This window comes from Fringilla coelebs, assembly GCF_963513975.1.
Source record: "Fringilla coelebs genome assembly, chromosome: 9".
Lineage (NCBI taxonomy): Eukaryota > Metazoa > Chordata > Aves > Passeriformes > Fringillidae > Fringilla > Fringilla coelebs.
The window spans coordinates 27,522,598-27,550,553 of NC_140067.1; the positions used below are offsets into that span (position 1 = coordinate 27,522,598).

The following is a 27,956-nucleotide window of genomic DNA, read 5'->3' on the forward strand; positions in this document are numbered from 1 at the left end:
TGCTAAGCAGAGTGGAGTTAACCATTGGAACAGCTTACAGGGGATCAGACAGGCTCTTTGTGTCTTTGTCAGGGTGGTGACAACTGGGGGTCCCATTTTCTGGAAGCCAGGTCTTTGTTCAGAGGTAATTCAGCGAATGGATGAAGTCACTGGCGGGTGTTCTAAAGGTGTTTCGAGTCAGGTTAGATGGTTCTGGTGTCTCTTCTACCTCTTTTCTATCACTTCAAATTCCCAGGACTTCTAGGGGGACTGTGTTCATGACTTACTTTCTTACAAGGACTTTTTAATTCTTGCCTTTGTTCTGCTGTCTGTCTCCACCTCCTGACAGTCCCTTGCAGGCAGGTGACTGTTGTATTGCACTGCATGTTAGTGTGACCTGTTAAACCACACAAAATGAAGAGAAATTATAGGGATGCATTTATGCAGGTTTTCCCCTCTGTGGCTATTCCCAGGAGAAATCTGCTTATCAGAAACTTCACTGTCCTTTCAGTTCCTAGTTCCATCCTCCTGGCTGAAGTCTTTGCCAGTTCTAGCTCCATTTTTAACAAGGTTTTTTTTATCTTCCCATATTTTAAAATACTCCAATAAGCCAGTTTTGTATTTGATATGCAATATACTTCCCCTGCTATCATGAACATTTTAAAATATTGGAAAGAATTAATAAAGCTAAATTATTACACAAGATGAGGCAGCCAGGGAGGAAAACAGGATCTGTGTGTGATTTGTACTCCTAGAAAGGATACAGAATTGGTAAGTGTTCATGGGAAATCAATACTCATAACTCAGTTTTCTCTAGAACCTTTTATTTATAGAGATGTTAGTTAATATTGCAAGTTTTTAATGGAAAGACACCCAGGTGATTGTCAGTGCAGTATTTGATTAGGGAACTAAAAGAAAGGAGTTGAAATTTTCATTTCATATTGACCAACCACATAAACCAAAATAACTATCTAATCCTTTCTCTAAATGTTCTTTAATTCCATTCTTATTGCAAGTAGATTTACATCATCAGTTTGCAGTCTTAAAGAAAAGGCTCTACTTGTGGAAGTTGGACAAAATGTGATCCTCCCACACACAGAGGGAAATCTGTTGGAACAGTTAATTAAAAAAAAAATCTCTTTAGCATAGATGGGAAATCTATCTATCACAGGATTTTATATGATGCAGGGAATGTTTCTGGGTTTCTATCCCAGGCATGGGACACAGATGCACTTGTTCAGTGGGAACAGGAGGACAGCTCTGCTCAGTCTGGCGTGCTGCTGGGGTACCTGGCTCCTGAACTGTCCCATGTTCCCTCATTAACTGGCAGTTCTGTAGAGCATCTGCCCTGCTTGGCAGGTGTTTTATGAAAATATCTGTCCTGCACAAACAATACTTGCTACAGTTTGTCTTAGTAATTGGAATTTTCCTCCCTGCTGGGAATTGATAGCTCTTTTTTTTTTTTTCTAATTCATTTGTTGGTTGGTATCTAATTTTTTGCTTTGCTGATCTAATGGCTTTTTGGTGTAGCTTGGGTTTTAGTCAGTGGTCAGCAAATATCCTTGTTTGTAATAGGGACTGGCAAGTGTATAAATTATTTAAAATAAAGACAGGTTCAGAAACTGGTGAGCAAAAGGCGGCTGTCTCTTTAAAGAGTGCAGTTTGATCAGAGCATCAGCCCCATCCCCTGAGGACAAAGGCAATTTTGATTTGTGGGGCCCAGGAGTCCCTCACTTACCAGGATTCGTCACTGCTCCTGCATGTGTAAACCTGCAAAACGCTCTTTTGTGTAGAATAAATCTTACACTGTAAATCCTGCGCAATTAAATGTGACCCTTCCTAAAGTCACAGCAAAAAGGCTTCACTGCAGAGCAAGCTCGCCGTCCAGGCAGGGCAGAGTTATTTCCCATTTAGCTTGTTTTTTGTTTTTTTCAGATAAATAACCACTCATCAGTGCTGATGGCTTGGTTTGTATTTTTTTTAGATAAGTAACCACCCATCAGTGCTGATGGTTTCTTTGAGCCCCCAAGATTGCTGCTGTGTCCTTACCTCTGTCTGTGGCAGTGGGGGCTGAATCCAGCAGGGCTGGAGGAAGAGGAGGGATTCCCCCTGTCCTGCTGCTCGGGGCTGAGGAAGAGGAGCAGGAGCAGTTCCCTGTCTGTGCTGCTGTTGGCAGCCAGCAGCAGATTCCATCATTGCCGATCAATGCCGCCGCCATGCAGGAGGAGGGGAGAGGGAGGGGTGGGAGCTTCCTATTCACAGATTGATCAACCTGCCATTGCATGAACGAGTTCATTGCAAGGAAGGCTGGGATGCTGGGATAATAGCTGGAGCAGGAAGGGGCTTGTAAACAGGGGAATGCAGGCTCGTTAGTAGTGGGGAGGGGATTTAAATTGCCTCTGAGCTTGCTGGTTTTTTTTTTTTTTTTTTTCTAGCATAAAGCACAATACCTGAGCCTTCAAACAAAGCCAACACTGTGAGGAGTGGTAGGGCTACATTGCACTTAGCTGATGAGCTATTGTGCTGACTTATTTGAGCTTCTTCAGCACTGATGTGTTTCTACTTTTTACTCAAGTTGATTCTGTCATAACCTGCTGCCTCTTCTGGATTTTGAGACTTCAGTGTCCCCTGCTTCCCTTTTTTGCCTTTTCTCTGTTCCTGCTTGGACTGAAACCTGACACAAAGGGACAAGTCCAAATCCCAGTTACTGCTCCCACCCATGCCTGCCGTGTCAGGGTTGAGAGAACAGGGCAGGATCACGCTCCCATGTTTGCCAGTGTAGGCAGGAACTGGAGTACTGGAATCCCAAGACCATCAGCTCCTCCCCACCCTTCCTACCCTGCTTCGTTCACTTACTGTGTTCTGTATGGAAAAGTTTTCTGGCTGGAGAATAAGTCTGCTTTCTCCTGGGCATGTGGCTGAATGGCTGGATAGCAGCACAGAAGATGAGAAAAGCCTTCTCTCGTTCCTTGGTACGGTAGGGTACAAACTGCATTTTGGGGTTTTAGCACTTTACTGGGAAGCCTTTACGACTTTGGTGCTTAATTTCTTTGGTCTTTCAGTTACCTGACCTTATTTCTTTTTAAAAGCTTTTAAGTGGTGTGCAGTGTTAATTAAACTTGGTTACAGCCTGTTTGAAATAGTTACAAACACACTGGGCAAGGGTTACCTTGTAAATGGGCAAGTGCCCTGCAGCCAATGAACTGAACTGGACTAAACAATGTTATTTACTGCTCTGGTTTTCTTCTCTGTGCCTTTTGACAAGCTGCTCACTGGGCTCAGTCCACTTCCTCTCGTTTCTGTCATCTTGCCTGACTTCTGAACTGTGTGATGGTAGCAAGATAAATCAGGGGAGACTGCTCAAAGTTTTTCTTCTTAAGAGAAATGTGCAGATGCATTTAGGATAAAAATTTCCAAGTGGTGTCTTAACTCTGGGACCACCTTTAGGGTTCACTGGCACCTCTTGGATGCCTGCAGCACATTGTGTCTTTTCCTGTGTCCATAACAATAATTCCTACTGCTCAGGGCCAAAATCCTGCCACAGAGCAAGAAGCACTGAGGCTGGGAGCAGCTTTCTGGGCCATGGAGAGGATCAGGCAGGAGCTGTTGAGCTTTGGTCTGTTCAAGAGCCAGTGAGAGTGTCCCAAAGGATTGCTTTTTAGAGAATGCCTCTATGCACAGCCCTTTTACAGACAGTAAAAAGATGGGTTTGGAAAGCTGTGGCTCAAGGCTGTTGTTTAATAACCAGGACAATAAATATTGATATCATACTAATGTGTGTTTAAGTCATAAGCCTCTAAACAAATTAGGCTGCAGGAACAAGTTACCATGCGTCAGCTGATCGGCGTTAATTGTCTGTGTGCAATCCCTGCAGCAAACACAAGGTAATTTGAATTAGCAGGGGCAGTCCAAGATCATTAGGAACTAACGAGGACATCAGCATCTCCAGGTCATGGCCAGCAGCTCCTTGTCTCTGCTTTTGTGTTGGCACTGTTGTCCAGGCAATTTGTTTTGCCATGTGTGGAGTCAAGCGTTAAGGGAGGTTTTAGAGGCTGCTGCATGGTGAGGTCAAAAAGGAGCAACTATCCCAAATTTTGTACAGCCAGGCAGAGATGTGTTCAGCAGTTTAGGGATGTGCATCTGCTTCATTTCTGCCTTGGTTTGCAGAGCTGGAGGATTTGTTATTCTGCTTCAAAGGGAATGCATCAGTGTAAGAACAGCTGATACTGTACTCACTCAATGCCATGTACAGTTTCCTTAAACTTTCAGGGAAAATAAATTGTAGGAGTTTATACTTGAAACCCCAAAATTTTTCTCTCCTGTGGTATCTGTGCCTTTTCTTCTAAATGACTTTACACTCTTGTCTTTCAGACTGTAAAGTCATTTAGAAATCAACGACTTAAGAATCTTTTAAGTGACTTTTTGTGTCATTTAGGTTGCTTTCTATGCACCTTCCACACTGGGCACTGATTTAATTACACCTTTTTTTATATGCCAGCACAATGCAAGTGCCTAACACCAACAGAATTGCCTGTCTGTAAATTAAAAATCTTTTATAGTTACCTGGGTCATCTTCCAAGACTTATCTGATCCACTCAGTCCCTAGCAAAGTGCAGTGACTTCTTTTCAAACTCCTGCTAATGGACTGGGAGAGTTTTTGATCATAGTTTGTATCTAGCAGTTGTTTGATGCTGGAGTTCTACAGCCAGTGAGCTTTGCAGGGTTCCCTTTGTATTTCCCTTTCCAGGCTTGACAGCTTTTGTGCACTTCAGTGTCCTGAAACTTGGTTGCATTCACTCTGATGTATCTTCTTGTGATTTATTTTCCCCATCTGGTTGCCTTGATAAATGTGGAAAAGCTATCTCTGCAAATTTCCATTTTTCCCTTTAAGTTATACCTCGCAGGATTTGCATAATGTATTTTAGTCTGAATACAAACTTGGACTTCAGGACTTAAAAGAGATTAGGGGGGTTTGAGTTTGCTTTTACCTTAGGTTTCTTGTACAGGCATTTAATGAAATTTTTATGACAATTTGTGGATTGGGCCTAAATCTGAATACTCCCCAAGTGAGCAAAACGAGAGACAATGCTTATTGCAAGATAAAACACTAACACTTTTATTTATTTTGATATGAAACTTCCTATTTCACTAGGTAATCCCCATCAGAAAAAAAGCTGTTGAGACACTTCTTGTTCTTCCTTCTATATCTGCAAATTATTCCTACCTGGTGTGGCTGTCCCACAAAGCTGGGAGGTTTGTTTAGTGTCTGCTTCTCCTACCTGGAGAAAAATCTCTTCACAGAGAAAATACAAATTTCCACCACAGCAAGTGTTTCAAGTGGCCACAGCACCCAGCAATAGGAAATTTAGGTGAGCCCCCAGAGCCCTGTGGTGACCAGAGGGCCCTGAGGCTACACCCCTGTGGCAGAGAGGGTTCCCTTCAAAGGAGAGCAACCCTCACCACTCCTCCATGGAGTAAGTGGCACCTGGCTTACACAAACCTTCCTCCTGGCCTACAGAACAAGCTTTGGTGTGGCTGAGGGCAGAGAGTGGCTCAACAGGATGGGAGAAGAGACCTACCTGCATTGTATCCTTGGGCAGTTCCCTCCTCAGAGGCATCTGCCACTGCAGAGTAATTGGCTCAGCTAATTAGGAACTGACTGCTGCTGTGTAGTGTGTAAATAGCTATTTGGATAAATACTTCTTTCCATGAGTATTACTGATATCACCAAGATATCAGGTGATAGAAGTGACCCATTGGGATGTTCACTACTCATCTGTTTGATGGTACAGTGAAAAGTGTCCCTGCCTGGATGATCTTTAAGGTCCATTCAATCCCAAACCATTGTAAGATTCTACAATTTTTTGTTGAAGGTTGAAATGGGGAGGAGCTGTCAGGTGAGTTTTCTTCATTTTGCCTTTTTTTTTTTCTTTTCTTCCCAGAAACAGAGGGGCTGAAAAGGCTTTGATGGATAAACAATGTGATCTATCTGTAGCCTTGGTCCCTGAGAGTGAGCAATGCAGAAAGCACTTGTAATTTAATACTAAGCTGATGAGAGGTGCATTGATTTTTGCAGCAGGTGAAGATTATGCAAGAGTAGCCTCAAGCATTGCTAGTGGAGCAGGGCAGGGAACTGTCTCATTTTTTGCCTGGTGGTGACAGTATAGATTTCTTTCTCAAGACTCAGCAAAAATACTGCTCTACAGGCGTCAGAGCAAGTTGCTCAGCTTTTGATTTCCAGTTAATATATCCCGACAATTTGGCTGTATCTGGGTCTTCCTTTTCCTAGGGACTAAGTGTGTCTATTTGCTCTTGTTTTTTAGAAGAGAGGGAAAGGTAGTTTTTATTTTTAGTTCACTGCAGGCACCTAGTGAATATTTCATTTTCCTTCCCCATTTGGTACACTTCTGTGATGGTGTGAGAAAAGAAGAAATTCATTTTACTGGTGAAATGCCAACATTTTATTTGCAGAAAAGTTGGATTGCTGCTGGGGGGGATGTTGGGGAAGAGAGGGAAGGCAAGGGGAGCCAGGCACTTTCCTTGTGGTACCTTTTCAACTCCATTCAGTTTAAAGTTAAGCTTTTCCCCAAACTCCCCCTCCTGCAGAACGTCTTGTGGAAAATAGTGGGGAATTAGTGCTGTGTTTCCATTTATGACTCAGCAAAGTTAACAGAGTGTTTTAAATTACCGGGGCAGCTTTGATGTGATTTCCTGCTCGTGAGAAGTGGAGGAAGCCAAACCTATTACGTTACTCCTTCCTAGTCAGTGTGAGATCAAAGGTGCTCACTCTAGCCCTGTTCCAGTGGAGTACATCAATCCAGTTTGCCTTTGCTACATGGACATGGGAATGGCAGAGGCAATTCTTTATATCCTACCTAGCACAGCTCTGGGCAGAGCAGTACTTACAGGTGCTGCAGAAAATAAAGTTTCCCTTCATCTAGGCCAGGGAGGCAGCTGGTGATAGGAAAGTGCACTGTCAGGCAAAACTGGCAGCGCTGCAAAGGCTCCTGAGCTGCTGGGACTGATGGACTCAAACCCTTGGGCTGGACTGGCCCTGCTCCAGGTGCTTTGCTCTCTAAAGGTGCCCCGATGGGGACTTACCCCGCAGCTCCGGAGCAGGTGATGCTGTAGCAGAGCCGGTGCTGCTCCGGAGGAGGAGGAGGGCTCTCCCCACGGGGCATCTCTGCCGTGCGGCTCCCGCTGGCTCTGGCAGGCCGGGATGGGCTCGGTGGGTGCGGGCAGGGCTCGGGCATCGCCCCACAGCCTCGCTGGAGCACCACACCTGTGTGTGCTGGGCTCTGCCCGGTCCCCGGGCTGCTCCCCCTCTTAGCAGTCCTTTCCCCAACTCTGAGGGGCTCGATGTCAGCAGTGTGCTTTTGTTAAAAGATAAATATCTGCCGAGTGAGACACTAACACCGCAGGGTCCGGATTCCTTCGCCTCTCCTCCTCTGTGCTCCATTTTGTCAGTCTGCGAGCATCCATGGGAGAGACGTATCATAACTCTGCTGAAATCAAAATCCGCCGTGCAAAGGCATCACAAGTAATGCTATCCCCGAAGAAGGCTTCTCTCCTTTTTTTTCCTCGGCTCTTTGGAGGAAAACGCCGCTCTCGTGGCACCAGCTGGCTGTCTCTCCCCATAAACCTTGCTTTTCGCTGCTGTGGATCAGGATGCTCAGGGAAAATTTCGGTAGCGGAGGGAAGCCGGCAGTTGGGCGTCTGTTAATAGCCTGAAAGTAACTAATGAGGATGTGCAGCCGGAGCGATTGATTGAGGAGCTGCAGTCAGTCCTGGGCGCTGCTGCTGCTCCGCTCGCTCCCCGCCAGGGAGGGAGGGAGGCGGTCGGAGGCACCGCGATCCCTCCGGTGCGAGGCACGGATCCCCAGGGCCGGGGATGGAAGTTGAAGCAGCATCTGGCTCTTGAAAGGAGAACGGCAGGAGTCAAAATGTCCCTGCCTGGAGTCACGGCTTGCTCCTGTTCTTTAAGGTTCAGAAGATAACAATGGACTTTCTGCTAGGAAGTGATTTTTTCCCTCCCCGTGTCGGGGGGTGTTTTGTGAAGCTGGATTCCTTAAAGTCTGGCAATTGAGCTGGAGATGGGCAGCACTTGTGATAAAGGTATCTGTATGCATACGTATGCATATCTAGCTCTATATAAAAATGCATCTATGTGTGTTTGTGGAGAGATTTTTAATGCTGTGTGTACTTTGTTATGCTGTTATTCCAGTATTTGTACTAGTCAAAGACTAGTGCAGCTTTTATGAATATTCGTGCTCACCAGATCAGTCTGCATGGATTTGAGATGCCAAAGTCGTGTCTTAGTAAGGTCATACAGCCAGAACGAGGAGAAGTTGACCTATTTTTTTTTTTATCTGCAGAGATATATATGTCATATTACCCAGGCACTTACAAGTCTTCTGCTGGTTGCATGCTTTGAGCGAGTAGTGGGATCCTACAGGACCGAACTTTGACCTTTGCTGAATTACATTCAGCTGGGACTAAAACTGAGCTTCCCTGGGTCTTGGTTGGGGTTTTCTCTTAATTACTGCACTGCTTATGTAAAAAAATTAAATCTAAAACAAAATAGATTTAAGTTCTCTGAATACTGTCTCTCAAACAGTAGCAGAATATTAAGTATGTCCAGGTATTGATCTTTACCAGCACTTTTTATTTTAATCTTCCACAGTCAAATCAGATTCACAACCTTGAATCTGCCAGTGAAAATGCCATTGTAGGTTAGTAAGTGATTAAGATACAGGTAACTAGAGGTGGGTTAATTTAGCAGTTTAGTAATGCACTCAAAACTTTCCTGAGGCTTCTGTCCTAGAGAGCACAAAGCCTGACTATTCCCCACCCCCGGGCACCCATTCACCACCTTCTTCTTCTCTTCCTCAGAGGTCCCAGCAGAGAGATCTCCTCGCAGACGGAGCATCTCGGGGACCAGCACCTCTGAGAAAACCAACTCCATGGATGTCCCGAACACTTCTCCTTTCAGAGTACCAGTAAGTGTGCCTTCCCTGCACAGGGGCATTTGTCTCATTGGATGGGAGGAGGAGATTCAAATATCAAGTGTACAGCCAGGCTGGGGGAGCCTGGGGCAGAGGAAGATTTGGTTAATTTTTCCAGTTGACCAAGAGGTTTTGCTATCAAGTGTCATGTGTTATCAGTAAGATTCCTGATGTATCCTTAACTTGCTCCTTTTCATTGCCTTGATGTAAAGCTGCAGATAGAGAAACATCAGTGTTAATGTAGGCAGCGACCTATATAAATACTTTTGAAGTCGCCTCCAGGGATTGCATTCCATATTCAATCCTGACAAGGAAACAAGTTCCTTTAGGTTGGTTATTTTTCCCTCTTGCCAGTGAAGTACATAGAAAATTGAAATGGTTTTATAGTTTATTCAGAAGCTGATGAAATTGCTGCAGGTGTGTTAATTCCTCTTTAGCTCTTTGGGGTTTGTCCTGAGTTTGGTTGGCTGTGAGTGTGCATGAGAGTTGTTCAGCTACAGCCTGAGTTTTGCTTGGGCAGTCTTTGGTCAGCGTGTCCAGGAGCACAAAGGCATTTCTATTATTAGACTGAGGACAAATCATCATATTAAAATGAGGTGCCAAGTAATTTTCAACAATATTTGTTCATGTTCTAAAATATTTAACTTGAATATTGTGAACGTTTTCATGCCCTCCTGTACTTTTGGCAAGCAATCTTTGTGCTTCAGAATAAATCTTGCATCGTGTAATTTTAAAAATAAAATTTAAAAAACAGCCAAAAGATTTAATGAGAGTTATTTAAATTATTCAAATATTAAGGTTGTTCAGGGTGTATAGAATACGTGGTGTTTAAAGCAACCTGAGAATTCATTATATATTGGAATGCAGAAAGGGACCAAGGAAGCAGTGAATACAGTGGGCATCCTTACTTGGGCCATTTTCAAAGTCATAAAAAAAGGTTGGAAGGGACTAGACAATCTCTGGGGGTGCTTTCCCACCTGAGCTGTTCTGTGTTCTGTGGAGGATCCTCTGTCTCTTCAGAGATCTGTTTTCTGGATGGTACTTGGGGTAAAAAGGACCTTGATCTAGTTGTATGTGAAGTTGATACAAGAATATTCTGTTCTGTCAAGTTCTGAGATTTTGATACCAAGTCCATGATTCACAGAGTTCCAGGAAGATTTCTGAACTCTGAGAACCTTCAAAAGTCTTATCCATGTCTTCATTTATCAGAAATTCTGTTTTCTTTGCCTTCATCTATAAGTAATAGCTCAAGCCTTCAGATGTATATGTGCTTTGTAGTAGCCTTTGTCTAACAACTGCAAGCTGTGTGTCAAAAGTGTTTGATGACTATCTGTATTGTTTATTTTATATGCCTCCTTTTCTTCCTCATTTTTGTACCATTCCTTTTAATGATGATCCTATCTCTTAAGTAATGTTTTAATGGCTCTCTAATAGTTCTCTGATATTTCTTAGCTCTCTGCTCCCTTTCAAAACAAGAACCCTGCAGAATGTTCCTCGTTTCCCCTGGTGGTGTGTTGTGCTTTTAGGACTCTGGCAAATAAGCCCAGGAAGCAGTACCTGGCTGCTTTTCTTGGGCATAAACCAGCAGAGAGCTAGAAGCTATTTGTGCCACGTGGAGCTGGATTCTGCTGCTTTGTCTGCCTGACCACCTGTACACCCAGGAGCATAATGCACCCTCCTGTCTTCCTCATGGGGACAAGGCTTCTGGCTTTGGAGGTTTTGTTCTGAGTAACCTATTTATAGCCTGTTACTCCTAGGTGGGGGCTGAGATCACCCTGTTTTAAAGCATGGCAGCTTGTGAGCTGTTTAAAAGAGCAAGCTGCAATTAGAAGTCAGCTTTCTTAACAATACAGATCAGCTCAAGCCAAAAGTGCTGAAACCAAACACACTGTTAACTTGGTAGATTGGCACACACCTAATAGGTGGCTGAGAAGATGGGGAGGAATCATGTTCCTGCCTTTGACTGATAATAAGAATTTCCCAGCTCTCAGAAGAAGGAAAGGTGACTTGGGCGCCTCGTGAAAGTCTCAGTTTTGGATCACTGATCTGAGAAGAGCAGCAAGTGAAGGATGCAAAAGATGGCTTCAGACTTGTGTCTGTGAGGTTGTCCCTAGTTGACAGGGATTTATTCTGCATATAAAGGAGATTAATAGTAGGAGAACTTGCTTTTTTGTTTTTCCAGGCTTTGTCACCTACAGTGCAGGTTGGAGGGCTACAGGCAGCTGCAGCATAGTGCTGTCTCAGTGATTCTTCCCCTGGCCCTGACTCTGTGCCATACCTTGTCTACTCACTGCTTGGATTTCTAACAGAAAGCAGCTTAAGGCAGGGGACAGCTTAACCTTCCTCCATCCTGATGGAAAATTATGCTGAGACTTTCATAATAAGTTGCTTTTACAGCTTTTTAAGTTTGTCTCTCAGAGCAAAGCTGTCTTCTCAATAGGACAGTAGCTTCCAGCATGTTCTGTGCAGGTTTTTTCCTTTCAAGCACAGGCAGTGGTACTCACTCAGAACAAGGCATCTGTTTTTTTAATACTGCTAATTGGCATTGCTTTAGCATCTGGAATTTTGATTCATAACAGCATAATTGCCTTTAAGCAAACATTTCCTTGACAATGCATTTTTTAAGTAGTGTCTTCAGTGGTGGTGGTCAATGAGGGATTTGTTTTTAAGGGCTGATGTGTAAAGTTTGGGAAATTTGCCTTTTTACCTCCTGCATGGGCACTGGAGGAAAAGATGTATATTTGAATTTAATAGAACAGAATGCTCTTTCCTAGGATGAACCACTACATGGCCCAGCATGTCCTACAGGTTTGTGAGGGTGGTGAGGCCCTGGCACAGGCTGCCCAGAGAAGCTGTGGCTGCCCCATCCCTGGCAGTGTTCAAGACCAGGCTGGAAGGGGCTCTGAGCAACCTGGGCTAGTGGAAGGTGTCCCTGCCCATGGCAGGGGGTTGGAATGAGATATCTTTAAGGTCCCTGCCAAGCCAAACCATTCTATGATGCTATGATTTGTCCTGGTTACCTCCCACCGAGGGGAAGAAAGGGTATGCTGCAAATGCTGACACTGCACAACACATACAGAGAGAAGAGCTCTTGGTGCTTGTCCTTTCTTTTTCTTCCCCATTGCCTCAAATTTTCATGTCTGCACTTGAAGCATTAGTCTCCATCTAAGTTCAGCTGTGTACTTTGATGTTTGACAATTTCCAGGTGTGTCAGGAAGAAATACCGAGAGAGAAGGGAAGGGCACAAAAGGCAGCAAAAGAGAGATTAAGAAATGTGTCTACTCACATATAGATAGATGTGTGCTGTTTATAGATGCACATATAGAAGTCATCATTTTAATAATGGATATTATTTGACTGAACAAACAGGGAGGCAGAGGGAACTGGCTCTCAGTAGGCTCTGTGACGCATGGGTGGGCGAGAGAGCAGCTTTTCCCTTCCCACACTCCCCATGTCCTGGCAGTGCCTCCTTCTCCCTGCATCCCCTTCCCTGCTGTGGCACTGTGCAGCCCCAGCAGCACTGCTGCAGCCTGGCACATTCCCTCATTGCTCTGCAGTTGGAATTGGGTAAATATGGGATTGTCCACATCCTCAGACCCCCTGCAGGATGGAGAGGAATCTCTAAACTCACCCTTCAGACTCGCGCTGAGCTCTCCAGTTTTGGCTCAGAGTTGTTATTACAAATAATATGATTCATCCCTGTCTGCTGGCTCGTGGGGAAAGAAAGATGAGAAAGAGGCAAAGGAACAAGTGTGAATGAGACAGGAAAGCCAGAGCACAATCCTTGAAGTAAATACAATGATTTTTAAAGGAACCCTGATGTAGGATACTTGCAGGTTGCCTTCCTTGGTTTGTTTCTGGCTGAGGGGATAATTGGATCTGTAGAATTGCTGTCTGCCTCTTTGCTCTTTAAGAGTACTGCTAAATGGAACAGAAGACAATGCAGCCAGCCCAAGTGAAGGTCAAAGCTTGATGAGATCTCGTGGCTGCCCAGCCTCATCTTTTATGCAGTCAGCAAGATTGTTGCTTCTCCAGAGCACTGCTCTGCTCCTGCTGTGCTGCCAGGGTAGGACAAGCCTGAGCTGTGCTGCCTGTGTGACCCCGTGGCATACAAATACATATTTTTAATTCTGCATCAGCACCAATGCAGAGATGGAATTGTTGATTTGCATCAGTGTGAGGCACCACAGTATCCCCCATGAAAAATGCTGTGCTCAAATCTGTCCCCTCAATAGAAATTTACATTTTTCCTTCCACTTTCTACTCTTTACTTCTTGTGACATGTTTGTTTGAATCTGGTCCAGTTTTTATCTCTTGCCTGTGCTGTGATGCCTTAGATGAGTTGGCTATTCCATGAATTCTGTGTCAGAAAGCATAAACGAGTGACAAACTATCTCCAGGGTGCTCACCACACTTTCATCCATATATTTATTCTGGGGTAGTGCTGTTCATAGGCTCTGTAACCTTCACTGTGTCTTGCTGCCACAGCAGATTTGTTCATTACATCAAACTTTAGTTTTGCATCAGATGATGGGGATATCCAGGCTCTGACACTGCCTGGTGGACCTCAACAGCATGAGCATTATTCTCATGTTTGGTGTAAACCTGACTTTATCCAATTCCTTTTATTCCTTAGTTAATGTAGGGGAGCTATGAATGTACACAGCTTTAAACCCTGCTCACATTCCAGTTGTCCTTGGCTTAGTAGTGTTTAAATATGCACCAACTCATTTTATTCTTCACCTCCAAATCATGACTTAGTCAAGTTATGCAAAGTTTAATTAATGCATCCTCTGCAAATGAATCCTTCTGGCCCTTTTTCTTGCTCTTGTGTTTTTAATTCCCTTCAATTGATTCGCCAAGTTCTGGTACTGAAATTCACAGGAATGTGTGTTACCAGTTCCTAATTGCTCCTAACCCTTTGTGTTATTTCTCTGTCCTCCCTGGCCCTCGCTTCACCTCCTAATTTAATATAGCTCAGTGTAATTAATGTGCTGTTTAACTTTTCTCCTGGATGATTAACAAGGATGTTAAGCAGAAGCAGTCAGGCCACTATCCCCACCACATCCCATTGGACCCTTCCTTCTGCCTTGATACCTTATCACTTGTTGTAATTACTCTTTTTAGATAGTCCTGCAGCCATTCCTCAGGTTCATGTTACGAGCTTTAGCAAAGCTCATTTTTAATAACTTTTTTGTAATTAGCCTGTGTGCTGCATTATCAAAAGGTGTTCTGAAGTGTTGGGCTGCATGCCAGGGAAAGAGCTAGGGTCAGGAAATCATTGCCTGCCCTTCCTGACAGGCTCAGGTGACCTGTTTCTTATCATGTTACTTTATCAGTGTTGTTTAGTTGTTCTCCACACAGACTTCTTTACCTTTATTCCTTAATTCCTGGACAGGGGCTTTTTAGGATACTCCTCCCATCTGTTGTCCCTGCTGTGGGCAGCTCCCACAAGGGCAGCCAGGTGCTGCTCCCAGTTGTGTCCATGCTAAACACTTTGCTGAACTGGGATCTGAAAAGCTGATGTGGCTCTCTTGGCTATCAGGTAGCTCTTGCTTCTTCATGCATTTTTCAGCATAATTCCCAGCGACTTGGAAATTGGATTCCTGCAGGACTTTTGGCTGCACATCATGCAGAGTGCACACAATCCTAGGATGCATTTTATTAACAGGTGTATTATCAATGTACCCTTGTTACAGTATCCTCTGCATTTCCTTGGGTTTCTTATTACTGTTCCCAAACTTGTTCCTCCTATTGTGCATCCCTCCTGTGGCTGTAGACCATCTTTCATTGGAAAGTTGAAATTGTTATCTGGCCAAATCTGCAGTGCTGTCCCATCAGGGGAAAAATATCTTTCCTGATCCTTGCTGTTGATCAGCTTGTGTCCTGAAGCATGATTATTGCTCACTCTTGTTATTTTTAAACCTGACTAATGCAGCTACATATGTTATTCTTCCTTAAATAAACACATAATCCTTTTTTAATCTTGCTGAAAAAATTTGTCTGTATAATATCTTGTGGTGGTGGAATTGGATGGGCTCATTTATAGATAGCATTAGGAAAGGTCTCCTGACAATCTGAAACGTGCTGCCTCTCATGTTAAATTGCCCTTTGGTTTTCTTATGTAACAGGGTGCATGAGGAGCTTAGGTAATTTCCATTCTATTTGTTTTATACATCTATAATCCCGTCTTGCCTTTGTTCCTAAAATAAATAGTTGGTCTTTAAAATATATCATTTTTTAAATCCCCCTCTTGTCCGCCTTTAATCAGTTTATACTTCTAGAGTTCTGTTTTGTTCTAGCTTTCTTGCTGAGATGAGAAAATCAGAAAAGTGATGCATTAGTGTGAAAGCTACAGCAGATTTACATAACACCACTCTGCTTTTATTGGGCTTTATCCTCTGGTTGGACATTCAAACATGCTTTTTATTGTTTTGTGCCTGGGCACAAACCTGCTCTTCAGTGACCTAGTGCCAGGTTTTTGGATGAGTAAATGGTGGAACGTGGCTGTTGTAAGTCCCTGTCTTGTTCTGTATATCACCTCCAAAGTGTATCCAGGGTTGTTTGCACCTGCTTTTCCACTGTGTGAGGGGTTCAGAGCCTTCTCCAAGGGAGTCACTGCTAATATTTTAATGCTGAGTGTTACTGGGCTCATAAGCAACCTTCACCTCCTTACTAGTTACATTGCCATTCTGCTGCTGTTCTGCAAGGAATAGCACACTTCAGCATTTTGCTGCTCGTTCCTGGAATATCCTTCTAGTTTGATCTTTCCATTTTACCACCTGGCCCTCTTCCCCTGCTTCTTTGCCTTCCCATAGCTGTACAACATTACTGGCACAGGACAGTGTTTTCACTTGGCTATGGCACTGTTTTTTTCCTTGATAGCTGCTTGTGAACAGCTTAAGGAATAAAATGTTTCATGTCCTCACCATGCACGTTAGTGTGGAAGCAGTTCTGCTGTCATCCACAGCCACTTGAGGGTTATCTTTGTACCCATCCAGCCCTTCCCCTCAGAGAAGATGAGTCTCATGGCTCTGTAAATGAAGTTACCCACCTGGTGTTATTAATAATGCATTGGTGCTCCTCATCAAGAATTACAGATGTTCAAGAAGTGTTGCAAGGCTCAGATGCAGTGTGTTTGTCCCCAGAAAGAACTAATGGAGGTAAGAGCACTGTGTGTAAGATGGACCCTTTTTGCTGCCCATTTTACCCTACTTTTAGTGCTTTGAAACTTCCACTGATCCCATTGCCTTTTCTCAGTGGCTGATCTGTGCTATGGTTATACACAGTTTCATTTGTTCATGGCTGAATTCACCTTTCCCTTTAAAACAGCCAGGACAAGCATTATTTATTATGCATGGGCTGCTCTCCCTGGAGTGCAGAATCATCATGTCCATAGGGAGCAGCAGTTCAGGAGTTGAGTAGCTCATACTTGGGCTGTCTTTGAATTTGTCAGACAGTTCTGTGCTGCTCTGCTCAGGTTAAGGACAAACAGCCAGTTGGCATCTTTGGACCAATTCCTAAAGCTGAAACTGCCCTCAACAGCCACCACCCCTGGGTTGGAAATCCTTGGGGGTGAGAGTTTCTGTGTTTTCCCTGAGCAGCTATGAGGGGAAGTTTCCAACAGCCTGCTGAATTATCCCTTCTCCTGTGGAGATTGCTTCTTGGCAGAGGGGGAGAGTCGAGTGGCTTAACTTCCAAATGAGATGAATAGAATTCTCAGTGGGATTGAATTATTTTTAGAGGTTGTTATCATTGGGTTTCCTTAGGCCAATGTTTGAGGCTTTTGGATGAGGTGACAAACCTGCCCTGAACTGTTCCTGACTGTGTGTGTGGTTGTGCACCATCGCTCTCTCCCCATCTCTCTTTTCCATCCCTGTTCCCCTAAACCTGCGATTCTGAGGGCAGCTTGTACCGAGCTCCATCTCATCAAGTGTGAACCTCAAATCTATCTCTTTTCAAATTTCATCCTAGCTGGTTAATCCTACCAAATATTTTGTACTTTTTTTGATTAAGAGCATAGTCTCATCAATTCGGGCAGTTTGGGTAATAATTGACATCTTCTTGTCTGAGGGTGTTTGTTTAAGCAGTAAAATTCTCACTGTTTTTAAAGAAGCTCCATTCTTAACGCTCAGACACTCCATTACATTTAGGTGTAAGGACCAAACAAGAGTCAGTTTTGTGTTGAAATAAGTATTTAGGAGCAATACCTGCGCCATAAGAAAGGCAATAGAGGTGGTTTTGCCTTTTTAATGGTGCAGGCTGCTTTATAAACAGTGGCAGGGATTTCTTGTCTATAGCAGTAAAAGGAAGTAAAACTTTCAGTTAGGTGGTCTTGTTGCAGATAGAAGTTTATTTTTCATCACTACATTTTTTTTTTCTATCTGCATTTGGTATTTAAAAGCATTTCCTTTGGCAAATGGAAGTCCAAAAACTCTGCTCATTTCTGGCACGTGTGAGTTTTTCATGCTGCTCCCAGTTTGTCCATCTGTAAGCACTGGCCCTGCATGAACTGCCAGCACAGAGCAAATGTTACAAATGTTTTCAACTCTTTTGAGGATGACCAATAAGCACACCCTTTGTTTGAATAAATTTGTGTCTTTAAATATGTTCTTACCCTGTTTGTTTTTCGGTTTTGTTTTATTTTGGTTTTTTGTATAGTCAACTCTGGCTAGCCTTATTCAGCCCCAGAGAGAACATTTGTTTCATTGAGGTATAGATTATGTTCAATTAAACCAAGAGCATGTTCCATCTTAAAGCAGTACCAATTTAAAACTGTACCTGCACACAAAAAAAAATGAATATTCACCATCCTTCTCTGAGTGGGATTTGGAATTATTCAATATAAATACTTCTGGACCCCTGCTGAATTGGGTCAGCTTTGTCTTATTTGCCCTTAAGGGGAAAAAGCCTTGTTATTTCATGTTTGCAGTTGGAGGAGGCTGGGAGGTACTGGACTGAAGCCAGGGTCCACCAGATCTGAATCCCTGTGGCTGGCTTTGTTACCTTTTATGCTGAGAGGTCAGAATATACAAAAGTGCCTTTGAAAGTGCTGTACATCCTCTACTTGAATTCCAGCAACTGCCCCAAGAGAAGCCCAGGAGCATCTATTGATTACAGGGCTTTTTCAAAGGCACTTTTTCAATAGCAGGACCAAGAGAAATGCAGCATCATGGGCAGAGTGTGAGCAGCAGACACAGCTGAAAACACTTCTTCCCTTTTGACAGGACATTGTATACATTTGTGGGGTTTGGGTTTTTGTGGGTTTTGCTGTTTGGGGTGTTTTGTTTTGGTTTTTTGTTTGTTTTTTTTGGGGGGGGGGGGTTGTTGGTTTTTTGTTGGTTTTGTTGGGTTTTTTTGTTTTCTATTTAGATATCAGGCCTTTTCCACTTTATCAGGAGAATGTGAATGTAGCAGCTTTCAGCCCTGAGGAGCCTCTGGCTCAGAAACTAAAACTGAAGGGCAGTCTTAAATGTAGCACTGCCTTCAGATGCAGAAAGCAGATTCTCCTTCCTGTGTTCCCTCTGTCTCCAGAGGTTTCAGCACTTGGCTAGACCAAGTCAGAATTAGGCTGACCTAGTGCTGGCAGCACACTCCCATTGAGCAGGAGATGATCCCAGAGGCTCCCTCCAACTAACATGGCTTTGGGCTGTGATTGTTGGGTGAAAAATTGTAGTTTTAAGACAGATTCTTTGAAGATTTATTTTATTTTTAGATCCTAAGCAGATTTTTTTAATTGAGCTTTGCATCTTACCAATATTATAACTGATATCTGGAGCCACTGATGTGTGAAATGCTTTGAAATTTTCTGTTCTGGCTAGCCAGATTATTGAAATTATGCATTATTTTAAGATTTAATGTGCTATATCTCAATTAAAGCAAACCTGGCTGCAATTGTGGGCTCAATAGAAGCTCATGATATAAGACCTCTGTACTTTTAGGCTCACCAAGAATTAAAAACATGGCACAGAGAGGGGAAGTAGGAACAAATACTGATATTGAAGATTGCTCCTTTTTAAATGATAATTGTGGGGTTTGGGTGTCTTGTATAATGCTTGGAATCCATTGAAGTGCCCCAGTAATGTGAGTAGTGCTAATTAATGCAATTGAGGCTCTCCCCTCCTGGAACTGTCACTGCCAACCCAGCCCTGCCTTTCTTCCTGCTCAGAGCAATCCCAGTCCAGCCCGTCCTGTGACTGCCATCAAACCTCTGTGTTTGGGCTCAGTGACAGTGCACTGAGTGATTCATTAGTGGCATCAGTTTCCCTGGTTCACTTCTGCACCCTCTCATTGCAGGGCTTCTTCAGCAAGCGCCTGAAAGGATCCATCAAGAGGACAAAGAGCCAGTCCAAACTGGACAGGAATATCAGCTTCCGTCTGCCCTCTCCCAACAGCTCTGAGGACAGGTAAGGGGCAGAGCTGGCACCCAGCACGTGAGTGCACTCAGGGGAGGAGGGCATTTATTGTCCAGCTGGCATGAGGGGGGTTTGTGGGGCTGCCTCTGTACTTTTAAGCTCAGTGTGCTGCTGCTACAGGATGGGAAACTGCTGCTCTCCACAGCTGTCAAAAAGCTCAGGTTAAGCAGATGGACTCCAGTACCTTGTCCTGCATTTGTTTCAAATAAGCTGCAGACTTCCAGTTTTATGATACAAAACCACAGGATTGATCAGCTGCAGAGAAATTTGCCTTGCTGCATGCAGGGCTTGCCTGCCTGCAGGCCAGTGAGATGAGGAGTTGGGTTGCTGTGAGCAGAGTGGTTCCACCAGTGCTGGCACAGCCCAGAGATGAGCAGTGCATTTCAGGCACTCTGAGGACCCTTGCAGTGTTGGTGTGTTGGTTATTGCAGTGTTACCACAAGGAACAGATGATCTTTTTTTCAGAAAACTGGAAAACTCAGTAGTTTCTGACCATCTTAGTGCTCCATTTGGTTTATCTTTGCTTGTTTAGCTTTTGGCTGGAGAACCAGGCTGGGAATGGATTGTGTATGAGACAAGCAAAGGCTCTTACACACAGCGTTTCCTAACTGTTTGCAAAGTCCCTTGATTGTTTTTATTAAACATATCTGTGTTACATTCCACAGTAGCCCAGCAGGAGAAGTAGAGTGAAAAATCAGTTGGCCTGTACTCGAGGCCACGGCAGGCTTCTGTGATTTGACATTGTTCAGTGCATTTTCCCTTCTCCTTTAGCTGAGCTGAATTCATTAGTTGTATCTGTCATGCTGTGCTGCTTCAATCAATGGTGCTGCCTTCTCCATCTGAAAGGCAGACCATAAAATCACAGAGATAGCAAGGCTGTGGATGTTGGAGGTCTGTTAACATCAGGAGTTACAGAAAAGCCTGCTGCTTACCAGATGTGACTAACCATCTAGATGGCCTTGCTCCTGTAGTCCACCCAGGCTGCTTTGATGCAAGTTTTCCTATAAATCTGTACTTTCAGGGTGTTGCAACGTGGCTATAATAGCAACTCAGTGAGCATAAGCATCTTAAATAATGCCACCAGGCAATCAAGTACCTGTTATTTTTACCGTTGTTTGAAAGCAGCTTTGCTTGAATTTTTGTAATGTGAAGATTTCTTTGCCATAAATAATCTGGTTGTCTTTCCTGAGCTTGGTACTCATGCTGGATACTTGATTTTGTAGTGTCAGGGAAGCACTGTTGTTCTGGGAAAGCTAATAAATGTAGCTATAATTAATTCCTACATCTTTGGTTTAAGACGTGATGTAACACACAGCAAAGCTGCCTTCTCTTAAAAAGCAGACCTCCTTCTACTTCCTGCCAGTGTGGGCACAAATTTTCAACTAGACTGAAATGAAATACGAATTTTCTTTGATGAAAATTTTAAAAATTTTATGAAATTCATGAAAGCACAAAAGCATAAAATCCTGGTACTTGATCACATGGTGGCATTATTGAACTTAGAGCTGACTCTAAGTTCATGAGGAGGAATTGCCACTCTCTCACCTTCTGTTCCCCCCATTCTGTATGAGCCTCCCAGTCTGTAGCAGTGAGAACTTTCCTGTCCTGCCCTGATGAGTCAGCCCTTTCCCATTTCAAGCAGGTGATTCTAGGTGATGTCATGGTGTTGCACAGGTTTTCAGGGCCAGGATGACTGATAGCATCTCCCTTTTCTTGCTCTGACAAACACAAGAGCCCTGCCTTCAAAGAAAGTACTATACAGCTTTATAAATTAAAACCCTGCATGGATTAGAAGGAAATAGAGGCTGCTGTCACACTGCCTTTTCATGCTTTTGGGGTGTTTGGGACCTGTCAAGAAAGTGGAGATTTTACAGATAAATACCTCTAAAATTCTGGACTAAGGGAGATTAGTTATCCTGGTGCACATCAAGATTTGGGATACTGTAATATTGCATGCCATGCTGGATGATGACAGAGGATGGATGCTGTCTGTTCAGAGTTGATTTAAAACAGAAGGGAGTCAGGAATGCTGTAGGGAGCAGGGATGGAGATGAGTTGCAGATTTTTTTGTAATCAGATTTTCTGTTTCAGCAGAAAGCAATTGGCCAATGTACCTTTTCCGTTTTTTCACTTTATTTCAGTGTGTCTGGGTTAGTGGGTAGGGAGAGGAGAGAGTTCTGGTGCCCCTCTAGAAACGTGGATCAGCATCCAGGTGTCCTGTAGGAATAAATCCATAAACCCAACCTCTCAGTCTGTAATTCACATCCCTCCTGTTACTCAGGCTCAGGTTTTTTGCTGATGGTTTTTTGTACTTGAATATGTTGTCTTTACAAGACACTGCTGTGGCAGGACTTTGACTGTGCTCCTTTGTGAGCCTGGGTGGGTGGGAATGAAGCTCTTTCATGTGTGGCCAGTGCAGCATCTCACCAGGTTGCCAACAGCTCTCACCATGAGGCCACCTGGCACCGTTTCACTGTGGCATCTTTCACAGCTTTTCCAGCCTGTTTCCTCCTGCATCCTTTGAGCTTTTCAACTCACACATTCATCTGTAATGTTTTCTCAGCATCCATAATATATAAAATATAAGAAAAGACTTAAGGAAAATTTTGTTAGAAAGGAGAGACCAAATTAATATTTCCAGTTTTTTGGCCAGGAATTTGAGAGTATCTCCAAGAGGACCAGCAGTTTTGTTTACAGAGAGGGAGCAAAGATGATTGTGACTGGCTGCATATGGTCTCAGTGACTGCAGCAAAGCTCTGCAGACAGCTGGGAGGGCTTTGCCCTGTTGGGATTTACTGCCACGTGGGAATCCTCCTGCTTTGCTAAAAGTCATTTTATGGCATTATGAGCCAGTGGCAGCGGGGCTGGGAATGGGCTCCGGCGGGGCACAGGGAAGCAGGTAGCCATGGCTCTGGGCTTCATGGTCAAAAGGTACCACTCCTCCAGCCACAGCTTCTTCTACTTTGGGTGAGTTCCTGTTCCTCCCTCCTTGCCTCTTTGCAGTGAGAAAATAGCAGGGCTCTTGTAAATCATAGAAGCAAAACCTGCCGCGTTTTTCAGGTTCGCTCTAATTTAACGCTGGTTTTTGGGAAAAAGGGTGGGGGATTTTCACCCTGATTTAGCTGTCAGGATGGAAATCTGTGTTACACAATGCCTTATTAAGGCTTGACTCACTCCCAGCTTGCATTCATTCAGCATATCTGTAGCTATCAGCACACTGGAGTGTGGGGAAAGGGGAGGGAGGAGTGGTTTGTTTCTGGAGGGATGCCTCACTGCTGCTTTGGTGAACGTATTTCTTTCAGCAGTTGTTTGGTTTTTCACTGAAAACTTAAAAAGACCCCAGCATTTGTCACAGACCTTCCTCTTAATGCTGGGCTACTCTCTCCCACCTGCAAGCTCACTTGACTCCTTTATAAATAGATATTTCCTAATGGCTGGTGCTTCTCTGCAAAGCCAAGGCTCCTCCATGAAGCATTCACCTTGAGTTTAGCAGGGAAATGAAACTGCATCAATTAAGCATTTCTGGTCCATCAAAACAAACCAATTGGAAACGTTAATAGCAGAGACCAGAGGAGAGAGGAGAACTCTCCTGCTGTGAAATTCAGCAGCCTGCTTGGCTGAACCCTGAGAGGTGTCTGTTAGACAAGCTGTGATCTGCAGGGAGAGCAGGCAGGCAGGGAAGGGCTTTGCAAATCCAGGATTCAAATAATGAGGCTTTGGGTAGGACCTTGCCAGAAAAGACCAGAATCCCAGTGGAAGACTAGAACAATATACTCAGAAAAACCCAGCGTTTAATCACACCTGAGTGTAACTTGCAGATAAATAAGTTACCCTAAGTTTCTGATTTTTCAAAAAAAAAAAAAATTAATAATAAAACTGGTTAGACTTGTAGAATTGTTGACCAAGTAATAGGATGTTCAGATAATTGGCAGTTGGAAAATGAAGAGGGGTGTGGTGCCTACAAAATGAGCATTTGGACAGGGAAAATCCTGGTGCTGCAGCGCGGGCAGAGCCGGGTGAATTGCAGGTGATGCTGGAGACGGTAGGGTCCCGTTCCACGGGGCTGGGAGCTGGGAGAACAGCAGAAAATTCTCTGCATGACAGTCCAGGCTCTCTCCTGTGACTTTGCAGAGTGGCTGAGTATTGAATTCGACTTTCTGCTCTCGGGGAGTGTCTCCCAGCACACGGGGATTGCTGGAATTATTTGAAGCATGCAGACGAGCAGCTTGGTGTAAGGCAATTTGGAGACTTGGCTGTAGCTGGGTGCTTGGGCTGAGTTCTTTCCTTTCACACCAGTTTGGTAAAGGAAAGCTCATTTTTAAACTTTTTTTTTTTCCAAATCTTTTGGATTATTGACATCCACAGGCTAGTTTTACAAGTAGTGTAGAGCTCTCCCTGGTAAGCTCGGTAATTGGAAGTCTTTTGTGCCTTGTAGGTTGGCTTTTAAATAGGTCAAAATCAGCAGGAGAGCTTCATAACCAGAGCAATTAGGATTTTAACCCTTTATTCTACGTGCCTTATAGACAGTAGAATAGAATGGAACTTTGCTAATAGGCTGCTGTGTGCCATGGACAGCCACTGAAAGCCAGAAGTTTCCAGTTCCCGGCTTACAACCGAGATTTTCCTGTCGTGGAAAATTACTGAATTATGGTGTGCAAGGAGAAAGGGTCAGCTTGGGGCTGGGCCAGCAAGATGGGGTGGTTGGAGAGCTCTTTTTCAGTGGCAGTTGCATGCTGCTGCCGGGTCAGTGGTTTAGGGCATTGTCTGGGCTCTGATTTACAAGGAAGTGATGCAGCTCTGAAGACCAGTACTCCAAAACATGTGAAAAGAGGTGAGAAGTTTAAAATGCTCCCTGACATGCTCCTCCTCTGCCTGTTTTTCCTATGGGAAAGAAATTATGGAGAATGTGTAAGAATTACTTGGAGCTTTGGTAACTGTTTGAACTCCCATGTAGTTCCTTTGCAGTCTCTTTTGTTTACAGACATAGATAGAAAAAGCAACAGGATAAAAAGTTGATCATGGGAGGTTAGCTGTAATTTAAAACAGGATTTGTGTTGTTAATGGAGCTGTTTAACAGAAACAGATTTGTACAAACAACCCTTCCCCCACTTTTTGCATGTGTGATCTTCCTGTTTACAGTAATCTGCTTCCCTGGGATTACCTCTCTGCTGACAGAGTCTGAGCAATACTCATTTTCCCAGTAGCTTCCTACCTAATACAGGAAGGACCCTGTTAATCCAGCCCCTTTGCTGGACACTGGGACATGAATTAGTGGCATCTGTGGCAAAAGGAAGCCAGCAAGCAATTTTCTTTCTTTTTTACAGATTCAGCATATCAGATGAGGCTTTAAAGCAGCAGAGAAGTATTATTTCTGTATAATTATTGCCTGTATTGATTGGGATGCTGCTGATATAGGCACAAGTCAAAGATTTGCTTTGCAGATCTATCAATAGATGAAATCTATACTGTGGTGCTCACAAATGCATGTATTTGTAAATGCATGTGGTTGCATCTAACCAACAGCTTTAGGATGTTCTGATGTTTGTGGAAGATAAAGTGACAATTCTAAGCCACTTCATCAGTTTATTGAGCTGTTTTAAATATGGCAACTTCAAAGGATTGCTGGAACAGACTGACATTTGTCTGCCACAGGACCCTGAGTCAACAAAACTACCAGTGCTCCAGCTGCTCTGCAGCAAACCCAAATGCTCACAGCCCACTAGTCAGAAGGGCAGTGGAGCAGCAGAGACGCTGTGTGTACCTGCCTTTGCCCCTGCCCTGTTCCCAGAGGCTGTTTGGAGGCTTTCTTGGAAGATTCCTTGCTCTCTCCCGTTGCCTTTAATGTCTGGATCTCATCAAAGCTGTAGGAAAGGACAAGGAGGAACTTCTCTGTCTGGGAAGGTCACCTTAGCCCCGCCTGCAGAGCCGCCTCCCCTCGCCTGCTGCCTCTGCTGGCTGCCAGCCCCCCCTAATCTCCTTAGGGGATGCTGTGCCTTGGCAACCCAGGAGCAGGCAGGAGCCTCTCCTGGCACTGTGGGGTGGGAGCAGAGCTGACAAGGAGGGAGCTTTCCTCACCAAGGAGGGAGCTTTCCTCACCCTAGCTGTGGCTGCTCTCCTGGCCCCAGCCTATCTGCCTGGCACGGTGTTCCTCTGAAATCTGTAACCTGAGGCTTGAGGAAGAACTCCTGTTGGATTTGTTTGTGCCTTTCTTCTTCTCCAGGCAGGATTTGTTGCCTGAGATGTAGCAGGGAGCAGGAAGTTTGGAGGGAAGGGCTGTGGCATGTGGCACCGCTATGATCTGGAGATGCTCTGCTAAGTGGCTCTACAGTTGTTTCGTGTAGGTCTGCTTGCCTTGTCTTGCTCCAAGTGCAGCCTCTGCTTAACTGGAAATTGCTACATATCTCTTTTTTCTTTTTTTCCCTCTTTTCTTTGGTAATTATTTCTCTTTCCCTCCTCTTCCCCCTCTTTGTGCTCACTCCATGCTTTCCTCCACTGAGCGGGCACTGGCTGCAGGCTCCCAGTACTTTGTAAGGACGGGAATTGCTCAGAGTTTGAGGCAGGGACAGAAGCCAAGTGACCTCAGCAGTGCTTTCTTGAGAGGAGAAATTAGAGAGGATTTTGCAGAGATGACATTAGAGTGGTGTATTGTGGTGTGTTTATTTTAGACTTGCCCTACCTTAACTGCAGCAAGTGCTCAATTATACATGGCTGAGGTTTGGGTTTGCCTTGGTTCAGCTGCTGCTGGAACCTGTTAGAACAAAGCACAGCACAGCCAAGGCTCCTACCAGAGCTGCTGCTTTGCATCTGAAATCTGTCTTTGGAATATTCCTCCCATCAAAGGGTTTTGCTGCCTGCACTTAGGTCATTCAGTATATTAAATGGGAACAAAGTTCTCCCTCGCTGTTTAATAAATCTTATCGTGTGTGAATCTGCTCCAATACCTTCAGTGTTTCATTCCATACAAAAGAGCAGCTGGGTGAGCTCTGCTTGTTGCATTGCCTGGATCCTTTGTGGTACCCAAGGTTTTGTTCAGCAGCCTTCGTTCAGATGCCTTTTCCAAATGTTTGTGGTTTTTTTGCCTCTGAGTTCCCCTATAGAATTGCTCACAGGTAGGACCAGTTTGATTTTGCTAAGGATAAAGAATGTGAGGAACTTTTTTTTTGTATATGTAAGGGAAGTGTACAGAAACTAATTACTTTTCAAAATTAGGGAACTGTTAGAGGTAGCAGTGGTTTTCTTCCCTCTGTAAAGAACCTTTTTTAACATTTTCCATTTGATACTGGGGACTGAATCAAAGAGGAAATACTGTGAGGATGAACATAGGAGCACTGTGTTTCTCTGAGTGATGTGTAGAGAGCTGATGCCTCTCTGCTCCCAGATCTGTTCCTTGTGCCCAGTCACACTTGCTGGATGGGCAGCCACATTTATGGACTTGCCTTCAGGGATCCCTGAGCACAGAGACTTCAATATCTTAACAAAAGCTGGACCTGCCAGGCCAACAGCTCCTTCTCTGCTAAGCTGGGACTCTGTGCTCTTCCTCCTTGCTGATCAACTGTGAAGGATGTGACTGAATTCCTGCCACAGGAAAAATAAGATGTGTCTGCACATGATGTTTACCTTGAGATGCAAGCTCAGGTGTTGTGTGACTCTTGCAGAAGCCTCTAGGGCAGGTGTGAGTTTGGAGGCAGAAGGAGAAGCCACATCACCTCTAAACTGAGCACATTTTGCAGTGCTGTTTGACAGCAGAGCTCCCCACTACGCACAAATGTTGCATTAAATCATATTGGGAGAGTACAGAAAGGATTAAAACACATTTGATAATGTCACTGTTGATTGCCAAAAGCTGTGGCATAGTGGAGGGAAGGAAGTGTCTTTGAGAAGTGTTCAAGAACTGGTAGGGACAAAGAGAAAACTGCCTTGATAAAAGATGTTGTGAATGTGGGCATTTTCAGCTCTGGTGGAGCTCAGGGATTTACAGGACAAGGAGAAGCAGTATGTGTTAGTGAGAAGTTAAAAGAGAAAGAAGGTATCCAAAAAAATTGGAAATTCATGTTGGAAGAAGCAGCTGAAAAGGAAAATGCAAAATGACTGATTTGAGCAATCGTGAAGTGGGATGGAATTTTTGTATTTGACTTTAGTGTAAAGGCTTTGAATGTTAAAAATCAAGTATATTGTGAAAGGTCATCTGCTCTAATGAATAATCCTCATTCTGCATTGGTTACAGATTTAGGGATCCATGTGCTCTTTGCTGCTAATACACAACATCTGTCTACTAATCTAGCTAGTAACAAGTATTTTCAGTAGTACATCCAAAGCTACCTATGTGAGCTTTTTAAAAATTTCTGCAGTTAAGTTCTGAATATTTTGCTGCTGTTCTTTCACTGACAACTTGGCAGCTATCATTTCTAGGTCAGTGGGAATGGACTTCCTAGGCTGGATATTGCCTTGGGAGTCTGGGGTTGCTGGCCTAATGTTATTTTCATAAGGTTTGCAGACTAATTGTGGAAGTTGCTCTGAATAAGCACCGAGACAAGCTGCAGCTTTGTCTGGGATCTTG

At 44.0% G+C, this 27,956-nt stretch overlaps 1 protein-coding gene across 7 annotated transcripts in view; it reads left to right on the plus strand.

The window, feature by feature from the left end:
• RASAL2 (RAS protein activator like 2) overlaps positions 1-27,956 on the plus strand; it is a 163,515-nt gene that overhangs the window by 106,995 nt on the left and 28,564 nt on the right. For all 7 annotated transcript variants that reach the window (XM_084211711.1, XM_084211712.1, XM_084211713.1 and 4 more), the window contains exons 4-5: positions 8,872-8,978; positions 19,281-19,390. In XM_084211711.1, the coding sequence (XP_084067837.1) occupies positions 8,872-8,978; positions 19,281-19,390 (217 nt within the window). The remainder of the gene's footprint in view (positions 1-8,871; positions 8,979-19,280; positions 19,391-27,956) is intronic.